Source organism: Xenopus laevis, chromosome 8L (assembly GCF_017654675.1).
Source record: "Xenopus laevis strain J_2021 chromosome 8L, Xenopus_laevis_v10.1, whole genome shotgun sequence".
In the NCBI taxonomy this organism is placed as follows: Eukaryota; Metazoa; Chordata; class Amphibia; order Anura; family Pipidae; genus Xenopus; species Xenopus laevis.
In genome coordinates, this window is record NC_054385.1 from 95,481,079 (window position 1) to 95,497,374 (window position 16,296).

Below are 16,296 nucleotides of genomic sequence, written 5' to 3' on the forward strand. Positions count from 1 at the left end.
AATTTTTTTTTCAAAATGAATCCGTTAATAGTGCTGCTCCAGCAGAATTCTGCACTGAAATCCATTTCTCAAAAGAGCAAACAGATTTTTTATATTCAATTTTGAAATCTGACACGGGGCTAGACATTTTGTCAATTTCCCAGCTGCCCCAAGTCATGTCACTTGTGCTCTGAAAAACTTCAATCACTCTTTACTGCAAGTTGGAGTGATATCACCCCCTCCCTTTCCCCCCCCCCCCCCCAGCAGCCAAACAAAAGAATAATGGGAAGGTAACCAGATAGCAGCTCCCTAACACAAGATAACAGCTGCCTGGTAGATCTAAGAACAACACTCAATAGTAAAAACCCATGTCTCACTGAGACACATTCAGTTACATTGAGAAGGAAAAACAGCAGCCTGCCAGAAAGCATTTCTCTCCTAAAGTGCAGACACAAGTCACATGACTGGGGGCAGCTGGGAAATTTACAAAATGTCTAGCACCATGTCAAATTTCAAAATTAAATATAAAAAAATCTGTTTGCTCTTTTAAGAAATGGATTCCAGTGCAGAAGTCTGCTGGAGTAGCACTATTAACTGATGCGTTTTGAAAAAAACATGTTTTCCGATGACAGGATACCTTTAAGAATTGTTTGGCCATAAAAAATTTTTTAAAAATACAAGTATTGTGAGTGAACTGATGTGTATTAAAGGCATATATTTAGTAAATCTTATCAAAGCCAACAGGTTGCTAAATCTTTCAAAAATGGTAGAATTGGCCAACTACATGAGCTTAAAGGACAGGACATCAACATTATAACTCATGCCTCATGACTACAAGTAGTAATCAACAGAATGGCCCCTGACCAAAGATAAAACTTGTCCTACACTGGCTGATATAAGCTGCCACTCAGCCTTTCTAGACTAAGTGGGAGGCCTGCCTAAATGATATCTGGCTGAATATTTACTACATATCTAAAAGGCAAGTTAGAAACCCCCACTGTGCGAGGATCTAATAGGAATGTGGATGTGGTCCTCGTCTGACATATCTACTTAGGCCTTTAGTTTGATCCAGCTGGCCAAATCAGGCTTAAATATGCTCATTTGTTGACCTTTACAAATGATGTCCACCCTCTGACTGTAAAAAAAATTACATTTCTTCTTTAAATCTGTTTTGTACATATCCTGCTTACAGCTCTAGCTGTATGGCATGGGACAGAGCTAACAATTATTAAGGGGTGAGTAAGTAAAGATGAAGAAAAAACAAAAACAAATTATATTAACAATAAAACAAAGAACTGAACCAGTTTATTTGCACACATACAACAACCGCTCTTAAACCTTTATCTACAGCTTTTAAGATCAGGGATACAAGTTGCTGCTAATGCAACACTGCAGGCCTCCATAGCAAGAAAATGCCAACCAGTTTGGTGCTTGAACAAAGCCGTGACACTGACAATTGCATGGTACGGAGGACTCCAGCACTGAATGGATTAAGGCAGATGAAGAGAAAACATCAGCATTTAATCAATTATCTGTCCAAAAAGATGCAATTTACTAATGATAAACAGAATAATTTCATTTTGCATCTTCAGCACATTCTAAACGCAATTACTTTCCACAAGTCTTCATAACTCCTTTAGGACACTGCATTATGCAAAAATGTGCCCCTAGTTAAGCTAAAACCTGAAGTGATTGTACTCTTTCAGAAAGGTATGAAATAAATGTTCTCATGATTTATTTAGAACACGAACATACAGTACAAACTCAGTTGGAGACAGATCAACCAAGGCCTGACACACAACAAGCAGAAAACAAAAGTTAACCCTTTGAAAGTAATGGAAAAGAAAAAAAAAACTGTTTTAGAATTACTTATATTAGATATACTATGACCTGGATGAATGAAAATCTTCAAAGTCAAAACAAATTGTAATACCCTGGAGGTCTCCCTTTAAAAAATTGAATATGAAGCATTGTAGTAAAACTGTGAAGAGCTGAATAGGTGAAGCCAAGTTAGCAAGTGTGCTTTATATTTGTCTGGATATATCTGGAGAATCATTATGGAGCTTTCTCTTTAAACAAATGAACCCGATTAATATGCATTTACTGTTACAAGGAGAGCAACTTTACAGTTTTGATAAGTGGAATTAAATCACATTAAAAAGAAAACCCCCGAATGAAAAACAAAAAAAAATCCCAGACACACCCTTTTACAAAGCCTATATGGGAAAATATGAAATTCACATTTAAAAAATGTATTTAACAAAAACACCCAATCTTACAATACAGCAGTAAGGCAATATCAATTCTGAAGTACTGGAAACTGCTTATAGAATCAGATTTAACAAATGTTGCCACAAGAATGATGGGAAAAAAAGAATTATAAACTTTTGGGGAAAAACGTGGCTAATCTGAGACAAAAAGAAAGAATTCTAGGGGCACTTAGGATTTTGAGGCTAGTTCCAAAACATACAACTTTGAAACCCTGTACTGCGAGGCCATACAGAGTGAATCATTTTTACCACAGCGAGACAGTGGAACAAAAATGTAGCTGCAGTATTCAAAGGGCAACCTGCTCCCCACCAGATGCTGCTGAACTACAACCGGAAGGTCTCACTTTATCAGTCACTGCTACGTTATACTGTGGAACAATTATTTATATTGCTATCTTTATCTAGTAAAATAAAAAAAACAGGGTGGTAGTTTTAGAGCTTCTAGCATTATCTGTCAAATAAAATCATACCAATTTACATAGGTTTTTTTTTTTCTTTAAAATCCCTAGCGCCTAAAGAAAAGTGCATCCAAAACCAGCATAGATTTAAGTTATAATATTGTTTCTCTTATAGCAGCTAGATGATCATTCATTTATTCTCTAAATAGCTTACAATTCTCAAGAAAAGCGAGGGCTGCCATAGTTCACCACCCACCGTTTCCAAAAAGGTGTTCAAATGATAAAAAAAAAAAAATCATCTGAAATAACTTACTGTCAGAATTTAAATAAAACCAAAATGGATTTTCCTTTGCAAAGACAACAAAAAAGAGAAGGGGGAAAAGGAAAACATGCATTTATAGTGGGGGGGGAGAAGACAAATATTTTTATACAAGCATCGGCAGACTCAACTGAATTACTTATTGTAAAGCACACCCCACCCCACAATACATTGGATTTTATGTCATTCAGTGTTTACTGAGGTACCAATATTTAAGAATGGAAAATTCAATAGTGAAAAATAATGGCTAAAATCAAAAACGTGTTTTGTTTATTTTTGGCTTCCTCAGAAAACGATGGCAAGTTCTGTATGAAATGTTAGTAATGTGTTCCCCCCCCCCCCCGGGAACCAAAGATTACAGTTCTTGTATAGGTTCGATGATATTTCTTCAACACAGTCAGTAGATTTGTAAATTAATGAATATGTCTTGGCTAGTGTCTGGCACATCCTGCTGGTACCAAGAGGCTTTCTCAAAGTTAGAAATAATCTGAGCTCAGGACAAGTGCGCCATGCCTTAGTGCAACATATATGTGCGACACTCAATGGGATACTGACAAAAGAGCTGCATGAATGTGATGTCCGGACAAGCATCGATCGGGGATTACTTCCTCGACGTGACGTTCCTTCGTTAACGCAGCCATAGTTTAAGACGCAGTGCATCTACTCCATTTAAATAGTATCTGAACAGGCGCTTATCTCGCACAAAGCCAAGGTTTTCATACAGTTTCAAGGCCGACTTGTTTGTAATTTCTGTTTCCAATACAACCTGGACAAAAACAAACAATTAGCGAATGTGTACACATGTAATTCTGTGAGGGGGCATTGTAAAGATAATAACACAAGTTACACAATACAATACACAAGTTATAAGCAGTGGATGGACTGACGGATGTTCTGAAATCAGATTTTAGTGAAAAAGTTGCTCTTGGATCTTACTTAAAGGGATACTGTCATGGGGGAAAAATTTTTTCCAAAATGAATCAGTTAATAGTGCTGCTCCAGCAGAATTCTGCACTGAAATCCATTTCTCAAAAGAGCAAACAGATTTTTTTATATTCAATTTTGAAATCTGACATGGGGCTAGACATATTGTCAATTTCCCAGCTGCCCCATGTCATGTGACTTGTGCTTTGATAAACTTCAATCACTCTTTACTGCTGTACTGCAAGTTGGAGTGATTATCACCCCCTCCCTTTTCCCCCCAAGCAGCCAAATACAAGAACAATGGGAAGGTAACCAGATAACAGCTCCCTAACACAAGATAACAGCTGCCTGGTAGATCTAAGAACAACACTCAATAGTAAAAACCCATGTCCCACTGAGACACATTCAGTTACATTGAGAAGGAAAAACAGCAGCCTGCCAGAAAGCATTTCTCTCCTGAAGTGCAGGCACAAGTCACATGACATGGGGCAGCTGGGAAATTAACAAAATGTCTAGCCCCATGTCAGATTTCAAAATTGAATATAAAAAAATCTGTTTGCTCTTTTGAGAAATGGATTTCAGTGCAGAATTCTACTGGAGAAGCACTATTAACTGATTCATTTTGAAAAATTTTTTTTTTCCCATGACAGTATCCCTTTAAGTATGGCAGCTCAGACTCTACCCTCTGAATTGTGTCTTTATTTTTAGATTGTTTGCTACTCGATGCCCGTGGCATTGCACAGGCTTATTTGCTCTGTGTTATTTAAGAATAATTTGCTGGGTACCAAGGATATAGAATACTGTGATTGGAAAGTGAGGTTACAGTTAACAGAAGAACTACCTAAAAAGAGTTAACTAAATCATCAAGAACTGCAGTTCATATTTTTCCTTTTATTTACAGGAATGCAAGTTTGATTAAACAACTGCTAACAGTTTCCTATTAATCCATATAGATGCAAACAGCTTTAAAATCCCAGTGATTCATGACTGATTAGTAAAAAGCTCTAAAGGGAATTTTAACCTACTTCTGACCTGATCTCCATTTTTATCGATGTTGTGCATGGCTAAAATAAAATCTATCAATTGATTCCTTCTTCCATATGGAGCTATAACTATAGAAGTTCAATGATGAACAGAAATACAATAAAGAATTAAAAGGGCATTAAAAGGTCACCTGTTGCCCCAAAATTGTTCCCGCCCAAAGCTCTAGGCCACCTGAACTGGGAGGGAGCTTCTGGTGTGGGCTAGCCAAATTGTGACATTGAGAATAGTGTCAGAGCTTTCGCTCATTATGTGCATGCATGGCACACACGCACAATGAACCTGCTGGGATGCTCATTAAGCATACACACACCGCTAAACATGGCCGCCCACACTGGGAGCTCCTTCCAAGTGTGGGCTGCATAGCATTTTCAGGGGGCAAGTTAAAAAAAAAATGTTTCCTGCAACCAGAGTGCAAGCTTTAAGCTCACACCACCAGTGTAGAAAACTATTTTTGGGCAATGGTGCATTTAGGTTAAAACTTTTAGTAAGTTATAGACTGACTTATTTTAGTGACATTTCAACTGGTTTTCAATTTTTGTTTAATTACTTGCTGCCTTTTTCAACCTTTTCCCAGATTTTAAACAAAGGCCACTAACTCCGGGAGCCAAACTTCGCCACAGATTTGTCCGCGATGAGACAACATCACCTCTCTGTAGGACCGGTGTGCTGCAGCTGTGCCACTTTCTTATTCAAACCACTAACAAGTTGTTTGGGCAAATTGCACCCTGGCAACCAGAGAGCTGCTTAAGTTCCCAACATGCTGAATGGCAACCCCAAGTCAAACAACCATGGGTAAAGCACTATTAATACTGGAGAAAGCTAGTTCTATTAACTGAAATGCCTGGACTTCTGTCTCTAAAAACAAGTTCTGCCAGTGTGACCAGCTGTATGACCAACAATGACTAACATTCTTCAGCTCCAGCTTCACATATTTTTCTATTTAGAAAATGATCAGTAAAATTCATATGTGCTGACACTTTTTTGAAAGTACTAATTATGCTTTAACCTGTAAGCAAATGGCTATCCATCAGATCTATTGGAGCTGTGCTGTATGTCCAAAAATGCGGACATTGTGTCCCGGAAACTGTTGTTAGGAAGACAATGGCGCTGCAAATAAAGCTTAAAGATAATTACTGGCTATGCTTTAGGGCAATTGCACATGGGACATTATGTTGCCAGAGGTAAATCTGACCTACTGTGGGCAACATAACATTCCTAGTTTCCTTCCCACCAGCAGTAATGCAAATTTCCTATGAGGGAAACATAAGCGTCACTTCTGCTTTCCAAAGTAGCCTCATAAGAAATTTCTGCTACTTTGCGACATGTACACGGGGGAAAAAAGTAACATGGGTAACAAAACATCCAGCGTCCCTTACAAGCACAGAGTTTACTTTAGTATTAAATATAAGTGTCCGTGAAAGTGTGAAAGGACCGAAAGGCAATGTGGATAAATCAAAAAAATAATGATGAAAATTCGAAACAGAAACAAAATTTGTGATTTTTGTCTTACCTCATCACAATCCCCTTCAACCATGGCATAAATAGCTTTCTTAACCAAATTTGTACCTAAAAATGGAAATAATAAAACGTGCTTATATTTTTGATTAGGCAAATTCAGGAACAGATATCCAAGAAAACATGTAATAAATTGCACAATTGATAAATCAATAGAATAATTTATTATGGAGGTTCAAAGTTAAAGAGAGATAGAACATACATTTTGTGTTAGCTTTAGCGTAGAGAGGTGGGAGAAAAAAAAAGTATCAACTACAAACAACCAAATAACCTGAATAACGAAATGGAGCAGATGCTACTATACAAACATCCTCCATGTCTATTTAACGGAAAAAAAACAGTAACATATCCATTTCCAAAATTTTTAGGTACTCTTCTACATAGGGATACATATTTAGCAAAATCTTCAAAAGATACTGAAAAAACAGAAAATCTGTTCCTCAAACTGTGGTCTATGTGCACATCGCTCAACTGCAGTGGGAATAACAATTCTGCATAATGGAATTTTACCTAATTGCCCTGTTTACCTACTCATCAGCTTAGAACAATATATATTAGAAACAATGTGCGTACCAATGCCCTTTCTTCTGTATTTGGAATCCACAGCTAACATGGCTATATAACCTCGTCGGAACATCTTTTTGTGCATATCCAACTTGCAGACAATGGCACCTACGCACTCTTCGCCTACCATGGCCTGAAAAATAAATACATTCCAAGGACTTCATTAATATTACACAGGGAACTAATTAAATACAGTGTTCTGAGCGTAAACAATGCAGTGCACAAAATAAACAGTGAATAAAATGCAGTAACGGAATTCTTGTGCAGAATGAAATGAAAGTAAATTGAGCTGCAATGATAAAATCAGTTTACCCAAATGCAATTTTATAGGGCAAGTTTTCTTAAACCTTTATTTATTTATTTATTTTTTTTAAGCTACGAAAAACAAATTTGCAATAGTTTTTTCTCTTTTAATGACCTATCCATTCTGGCTCTCGCCAACCCCAAATCGAAATGGTTTACTAATGCAGGTGATCGTATGAAAAGACAGCAGCTTTATAGTGAGGCTATTATATCTTATTATGGTATATATCATCTCAGGTCTTCTAGTCATCTCTCAAGCTGTCATTCTAAACACGGCCTGGTTGCCAGGGTGATTTGGTCTGAACATTCCCTTTTAGTTTGAACTGATCCTATGCATCAGGACATGTATGGGACCTATTGTCCAGAAAGCTCTGAAATGCAGGAATACCAGGTTGCATAATTGTTCTAGGCAACAGCATAATCCTATGTTTAAATGGTTATTAGGCTTAAGGAATGGTGTTCCAACGTTGCAGCACTCCAATAAATGTTGAAAAGTGTTTATTTGTGCCAACAATCATCCCGCACAAATAAACACTTTTCAACACTTATCAACACTTATCAGAGTGCTGCAGTGTGAATATTCTGGATCCCATGGTCAGCCTTTTAATGGGGTAAGCAGTCTGTACTCAATGCGACTGGTATAGAACATTACCTCTTTTTCAGTTGGTATTACAGCACAAACCAAGCACAAGAGTATGGGTATGTAAAATGAGTTGTAAAACCACATACAGAGCTAATCCTGAGCATTTCAGCAACTGCATTTTTTAAAGCCATGGGTCTGTGAAACAGGTATCTCCTTGACTGTATCTGTGGCAGTGGCCCAGAGGTTAAATGGAAACACAGAGAGCCTATTCAGAATGGGTCTGTATAAAAATACTGCATATGGTAATTTTATGGAGTTCAGAGATGGTCACCCAGGCATACTGGAGAATGGCCCAATGGGTGGTGGAATAATAACTAGTGTTAACACATATTCTTACCATTTCAAGAACATTAATAGACACATACATGGCGCCAAAAATGTCTGAGTGCTTTCTAAGTGGCTCTTAACTTGTCTAGACAGGTAATGCATATTTAGTGATAACTGTAAGTAAATGCTAACTGCTTCCATTTGGAAATTTATTTTTATACTAAAATAACAGTTTTTCATTTTTCCCTCATCCAGTTAATTTGTCTAATGCTCTATAATTCCAAAAGTCTCATTTAAGACCAAATTACCTAATGGCAGTTGGAACATTTGAATGATGGAAGATCATTTTGGCAGCAAGTTAAATAATGTGGGCAACAGGTATCATTAGTCAGCTCCATTATGATGTCCACCAATAAGAAATGAAACTAGCTAGTAAAATTAAGTCTAGAAAAAAGAAAACACACGTGGGTTACACCCTTTAAGTGACATTAAGTAGCAGTGTTAACCCTAGTATTGCAGGGCAGTATTATATTTGCTTTACTCATCAAACAAAGCCAACGGCACTGCTGTCCTGACCTTAGAGGTCTCTGAATTGACAATAATAACGTGTTAATTACCTATGGCCACAGGTCTGCTTATTGGACTATCCCGGCCCAACCAGTAAACTGAAGTTTCTTATATTAAAATGATAAAGAAAATAATAATGCATATTTAAATGTTTTGAAGTTCTGCTCTATAGTAGCAAAATTATCACAAGTGATTATTTTACTATAGATCGTCTTTCATTTAAAGCTGGCCAAACATTAAAAGATCCTCTTCATTTGGTTAGATTGCCAAATGAGCAGATCTTTCCCTGATTTGAACACCCACAGGTCAGTGATATTGTGCTGATCTGATCATTTGACTGTGTCTTTAGGGGACCGAATTGGCAGGATAAATCTGCCCATGTACGGCCACCTTAAGATTGCCATAAACGAACAGACCTGATTATTCATCGTGAGGCCCCATGCACAGGTCAATGAGCTGTGAACTCTGTCTGAAAGAAACAGAGGTTTTAATGGCCGTTTATGACAATAATTACCTTTCATTTTCTCTAAGGCTAGCAAGCAGAAACTCAACAACATTTTTTAAATGGGTAGATAGGGTGTGGAGCATATACCATCTTCCCAAATCCAAGGTGTGACCATATAAACAATAAGCACAAATGTAATCCGCAAACTCAATTTAAACAGATACACAATGGTGGTGTGTTTTTGCAATGAAAACTGCAGCTTTACTGGATATTCACAGCATTAAATAAAGTGGCATAAACAAACCTTTTCAAACGTTGGGTTAAGTCTCATTTGTCGAAGTTTTCTTTCCAATTGCTGGATGGTAGGCAAGTATTGTTATAAAGGCTTGTTTTGTGCCACAATGCTCCTGGTTTGATTACAAAAACATCCTTTTGTGTAGCTGCAGAATAACTTAAATATTATGCACTTAATGGGACCAGAAACACTAAAGGTATTGAGTCAGAAGAATGATGCAAAGGGTGCAGTATTAGGTTTGGGAACAGTGTTGTAGCAGCAGGCTGATATACCAGGTTGGGATTCCCAGTCAAGGGAAGACTAAATTTAGGATTGGGAAGTTTAGAAAGTCGATGTACAGCGATGCAGTGGCTGATAAACTTAGGGATGGGTGATGCAGAAACCCACATAACCTTTGGGGAATGTAATGCTGGACTATAGGTGAGGGAAGTGTGCTGAAGATCTAGGGTGAATGTTGTCCTACACAAAATGGAGGGAGGGAGGGAGAGAGAGAGGGGGAGAGAGAGAGAGAGAGAGAGAGAGAGAGAGAGAGAGAGAGAGAGAGAGAGAGAGAGAGAGAGAGAGAGAGAGAGAAAACCCCCTGTGTTGCCCCCCCCTCCCTCCTGGCCTACCTGTCCCCCTGGGCAAATGCCCCTAACTTGTTACTCACCCCTCTGCGCAGGTCCTGTCCACGGAGTTCACAGTCGCCATCTTTGCCCACGCGCGTCTTCTTCCTGCTTTGACCGGCGTCTTCTGGCGCATGCGCAGTAGGAATAGTTACCGGTACGGATCTACTGCGCATGCGCCAAATGTCACAAAGTTTTCACTTCGTGACATTCGGCGCATGTGCAGTAGATCAGTACCGGTAACTGTTCCTACTGCGCATGCGCCAGAAGACGCCGTTTAAAGCAGGAAGAAGACGCGCGTGGGAGAAGATGGCGACTGAACTTCGTGGACAGGACCTGCGCAGAGGGGTGAGTAACAAGTTAGGGGCATTTGCCCAGGGGGACAGGTAGGCCAGGAGGGAGGGGGGACAACATTTTGTAAAGTGAACACAGATGCATAGAACACAAAACCCCCTTATGTAATAATAGGGGCTAATTTTGCCCAGGAGCAGTAACCTATAGCAACCAATACGAGGTTTGCTTTTATACAGGTACAATAAACAAATAAATGCTATGGGTTATTGCTCCTGGACAAACATAGTGCATTATAGCTGGTAAAAGGTATTGAAAATCTTGGCTATGAGGAAAGACTGGCCAAATTGGGGATGTTCACGCTGGAGAAGAGGCGCTTAAGGGGTGATATGATGACTATGTATAAATATATAAGGGGATCATATAATAATCTCTCTAATGCTTTATTTACCAGTAGGTCTTTCCAGCTGACACAAGGTCACCCATTCCGATTAGAAGAAAAGAGGTTCCACCTAAATATTCGGAAGGGGTTTTTTTACAGTGAGAGCTGTGAAGATGTGGAATTCTCTCCCTGAACCAGTTGTACTGGCTGATACATTAGATAGCTTTAAGAAGGGGTTGGATAGCTTTTTAGCAAGTGAGGGAATACAGAGTTATGAGAGATAGCTCATAGTACAAGTTGATCCAGGGACTAGTCCGATTGCCATTTTGGAGTCAGGAAGGAATTTTCCCCCTCTGAGGCAAATTGGAGAGGCTTCAGATGGGTTTTTTTTGCCTTCCTCTGGATTAACTGGCAGATAGGTAGTTAATAAAAAAAAAAGTTGAACTCGATGGACATGTGTCTTTTTTCAACCTTACTTACTACCGTATGTTACTATGTTATATTGGTCCCAAAGTATCCAATGACACCTGTAGCTCCATTTATAATTTCTGTGCTGTAATTTAATGTGTGTTCAGGGCTGTGACTATGATAATAGCATGAAATCATCAGTGTGTGAGGCCTTGCTATTGAAAAAAAAAAAAAAAAGCTTGCATTAGATGCTGTCACACTGATGACTACTCAAATGCAATTAAATGGCAAGGAACATGAAGTATGACTCAAAGTAGAGCACTTGCTTGCCACTGTAATGAACAGAGAGGTACTATGGATCTAAAAACGCAGGGGCAGGATAACAACACTGACTTCCCTGAACAGCAAATTTGCAAATAGGAATGCATCAAGTCCATATTTGAGGATTCAGCCAAATCAAATTCTATATTGTACCTTCAAAAAATTGGCATATATTAAAAAGAAAAAAAACCTCATGTTCACTTATCCATTCCTCATGATGTCAAGGGTGTGGATGCAGATTAGTTGAGGGATAAAGATATGGGCAAATCCTGCACAAACGGACGAGGCAAATCTTGTATTTGGCGCATCCCTTATTGTAGTAAAGCTATGTAAAAACAGGCCACTAGCCAACATAGAAAGGTTTAGCTGCAGTGTATGTTTGTGCTCTGCTGGACAGCACAGAAAAAAAAAAGATTAATTCCAAAACTTCTTTCATGTAGTCTAAATGGATTTCATTTTGTCACATGTATCTTAATACTGACCTTACAGTTCACATTCTGGATAACAGATCCTATACCTGTTCTGTTTAGCAGCCTGGTTGAGATCTGACCCCCTCCCCCCTCCAGAAGTAGTTGATGTTATCACAATAAATTAACAATAGACCTGGGTAACATTGCAACAGCTGGCAGTGTATGTAGCCTGAAATTGGCAAGGACAAATGCTGTCTTCTGTTGTGCGTCTCCGTGTAAATATATGTCAGTGTGGGCTTTCATGTATACAAGTGTAAATGTGTTTTAAGTAGATAGCAGATGTCACTGTGTATTAGACTTAAATCTGATAATTGAGTATGTGTCAGCATATGTTTGTGTGTTTCACATTGTGTGCGTTAGACAGTGTTTATATTTGTCAAAGCAGTGAGTATGTCAGGCATTGTGCATTATAACCCCACTTTCTTTGACTAAAACACTGTCAGTATATCTAGTTTCTAGCTATGGAGCCTTGAGCAAAAAATTCTATTTTGCAACAGATTGTGAACATGCCACTAAGAACTGACAGGCCCCAGCGATCCATTGTGGCTGCCCTGATCAGTACAAAGTAAAGTAAAACACACACTTTTACTATATTGTGCAAGCACACTGCCCAGGTCAGTCACAAAGGATCCCTGGAAAAAGAGACATTATTGCAAAGTGGGATTCAATAGAAGAGTACTCTGGAGAGGTACATTTTTCAGCATAGACAATGGTAAACTACAATATTTCTATTAAAAAATGTTTTCATGAACTATCTGCCCCTTCAACAAAGCAACACGATTCATTACCTGTTGTAACTCATCAGTTGGGGCCGGCTCCTTTTCCTCCTATAATTTACAGAAACATTTTGCTATACAAAGAATCTGGTTTGTAGCGGTGTGCTGCTCAACACCTAACTCAAGGTGTGAGATCAACATGCTAAATTATTTAAAATAAAAACATTTGTCAGAATCCTTGCTTTTTTCCAGCAATCCCTGTTTCCCAAGTGTTGCACAGACAGCTAAATTTGCCTCATGGAAGCGAGTACCATTATCTGGAAACACAATATCCAGAAAGTGCCGAATTAGGGGAAGGTCGTCTCCCATGGACTCCATTTTAATCAAATAATTAGAATTTTAAAAAAGCATTTCCTTTTTCTTTGTATTCAATGAAACGGTAGCTTGTACTTGATCCTAGCTAGGATATTATTCATCCTTATTGGAAGCAAAACAGCCTATTGGGTTTAATGTTTAAATGATGTTCTAGTAGATGTTAGGTATTAAGATCCAAATAATGGAAATACAACTTATCGAGAAAACTCAGATACCAAGCATTCTGGATAACAGGTCCCATACCTGTAATTTCTAAAATGTTGGCTACGATAGGCCCACAAAATGTACTGGCCCAATCCCAGTCCAACCATCAAAGTGAAGACTAGTACATCACTGTCGATGTTAGCCAGCCCAGCTTCTCAAAGGCTTCAGAAGCATAAAAGGAGCAAAACCTGGAGGTTGAGGGCACATGATCAACAACCTGGAGCTTATAGGGCCCCATGGCATCTGGTGGAATATCATGATTGGCTGTCCAGACCTTGCCAGTTACAGGTTAAAGCCTGGAGAGAGCAAGGGGCAGATCCTTTACATAACAACACATGCATCACAATACTACAGGCTCTGGGGCAGCAAAGCAGTACTCTGTTTATACACACACACATATATATATATATATTTTTTTCCATACAGCCTAGAGGTAAGGAAAGGTCTTGTGGGCCAGAGCAGAACTACAGCTCACAACGCACAGGGTTTGCCTGAATGAAGAACCTCAGACTAAAGGTACACACGTGACCCTCTGCATGCAACTATAAGCCGGTTGCTATGGAGCCCAGCTGCCTCCCACTTACCAAAAAGCAAAGCTGCGGCCAGTTGTGAATAAAATATCTATAGGTATAAATGGAGTAAGGTTCGGACAGATCCCTGGTGATGAGTCTCATGATATCGGGCATTTGTAACTCGGACTCATATCGCACATATCGTATCGTGTCATCATCCCCCTGGCTGACATGATTGCTGTGCGCTCCCCCTCCTCCTCCTCGCAGGGTGCAGGCGGTCAGGCAGGCGCTAAGGCTCTCGTCCTCCTCCTCACCCTGAACCCGCTCCAGTCCGTTGGGAGCAGCTGCGTCAGTCCGTTCCTCGTGCTGGGCAAGGCCGGCGTCCTTCCTGACCTGCTCGAGGAGCTTGTTCTTCAGGGAGGACACGGCCTTGAGGTGCCGCAGGTCGGGGCTGATGAGCCCGTTCAGTTGGTGGTGATGGTGGCCCTTAAATCCCTCCGGTACTTCCCTCCCGTGCCGACCTTCATCCTCCTCGTCCCCCTCCTGCTCTTCTCCTGGATCGCAAGCGAGTCCAGCTCCGGGGTACTGGGAGAGCACGCTCGGCCCTGACGGTGCATCAGCCATCCTGGTGGGGGAGAGACAAACCGAAATAGCAGCGGCCGTTAGACACCTACAGCCCGGGATATGCGGCCCCTCATCCCCCTCCTTCCCATTCGGGACCCCACACTCTCACTAACCCGGTCTGTCTTTCGATCTCCGCTCACCCGCGGCCGTAAAGGGAAGCCGCCGGCAAACGACAGTCGACGTTTCCGCCTTGCTTTTACGACACTTCCGGCAGGGATGTTTAGATTGCGGCCCTCTAGGTGTAACGCTTTTACATTTAACGCAGTGGTTTAACGGGTGACCGTTCAACTACAGCCCGAGGGCGAGGTCTCAGTTGCTATTTTATTCGGCTGATTGTGCTGTGCGGACAGTAACGTAGCGACAGAGTTGGCTCAACGCCATGACACGTGCTTGTCAGTGTGAGGCGAGGTGACACATGCTAGGATCACTATGGGTTCCGCAGTTTCCTGAGTCCCAGCCAGCCGCACATAATGCTGTGAAACTACAATCCCCAGTGTGCACTGCACTAGCACGACGTCACCACATACACCGCCTATCAGCGAACCGGGAAGTGCTTGATGTACTTGCAGTCTCGTGGGGTAGATTTTTACTGTAGAAATAAGGCTGACGAGGGAAATAAGAGGTTTGGCTTTGTGACTGAGCCAGGCACCATGGGGTGGGGGGGGGGATATCGGCGGGTTTTTTCTCTTTAAAAAGATAAGATTTGTTAGAAGAGGCCTTAATCAGTGTTTTATAGTCGTCAGTGGAATGGCAGGTGGGCGGAGCCATATACGTAGCCATGACTACTAATACCATAGACAGTCACTATTTACTGGGGGCTGTTTGCGCCTCTGTGTACTTCAAATGACACAGCCTTTCTCAGTCTGGGCTAGCATTTAGCATGGCCAAGCTAAAAATTATTTTTTATAATTCATCCTTCCTCCCTCTGCTGAATAAAAGGCTGACTTGTTGGAGCTCAGTGTCAGACTGGGATGCCAGGGGCCCACAAGAAAACTTTAGAAAGTGGGCCTATTTTTCAAACTATTATTCCTCCTCTCCTCAGTCAGCCTTTTATTCTCCTTGTCTTTTATATCTACTTACTATTGTATACTTTATTAATCTTCCATTATTAAACCCCTTTTTTACCATAAAGAAATAGGGAATGACCATGAAATAGACCAAATGTTAGAAGCAAAATGGCCTACTGACATCTGGGCCCACCGGGAGTTTTCCTGGTATCCTGCTCGGCCAGTCCGACACTGTTAGTGCTGTATTAATAAATTAAAGTACACAAATTGCTGTGCTTTATGATGATTCTGTCGCAGGCTGGCATATCTACCACAATAGATACCAGTCATACCCTTTGACCTTAATTTGATAAGGAGGAGCAAGATGTCAAGGTTCAGCCAACTGAACCTGGATCCTAACCCGCAAATAGGGTTGCCACCTGACCGATATTTTAACGGCCTGGCCTGTAAAAATTAAGCTTGATCCCAATGTAATTAATAGGCAAAATGCCTTAAAATATAGGAAGGCCGGTATTTTTTCAAGAAAAGGTGGCAGCCCTACCTGCTAAACGTTAACCTGCGCCTGACCCTAACCCGCAAAATGTTGCCAATGTAACACCAGCATCCGACCCATACCACTGTCATCTCTTTCTGTATGCTACTTCTTTGCCCACTTTTGTTTCTAAGACATGGAATGTCACACAATGGTTGGCCAAATTTCAACCCGAACACGCATTACTAGTGGTCAACCCGCATTACAAGTGGTCAACCCGCACATCACTAATGCTTTGTTCACATTGTATTGCTTTATAAAACAAAAGTAAGCAGTCCAGTCGGAATTTCCTAGTAATTTAGCCACTATAGGGCAA

General features: G+C 40.3%; 1 protein-coding gene across 1 annotated transcript; it reads right to left on the reverse strand.

Annotated features, from left to right (window-relative positions):
* Nucleotides 1-1,255: 1,255 nt before the first annotated feature.
* On the reverse strand, nucleotides 1,256-15,123 carry naa30.L (N(alpha)-acetyltransferase 30, NatC catalytic subunit L homeolog). Its single transcript, XM_018230748.2, has 5 exons — nucleotides 14,555-15,123; nucleotides 13,890-14,442; nucleotides 7,023-7,146; nucleotides 6,445-6,500; nucleotides 1,256-3,732 (listed from the first exon to the last, which is right to left on the reverse strand). The coding sequence occupies exons 2-5, from the start codon at nucleotides 14,439-14,441 to the stop codon at nucleotides 3,595-3,597; spliced, it is 870 nt and encodes a 289-aa protein (XP_018086237.1). The 5' UTR covers nucleotide 14,442; nucleotides 14,555-15,123; the 3' UTR covers nucleotides 1,256-3,594.
* Nucleotides 15,124-16,296: the final 1,173 nt, after the last annotated feature.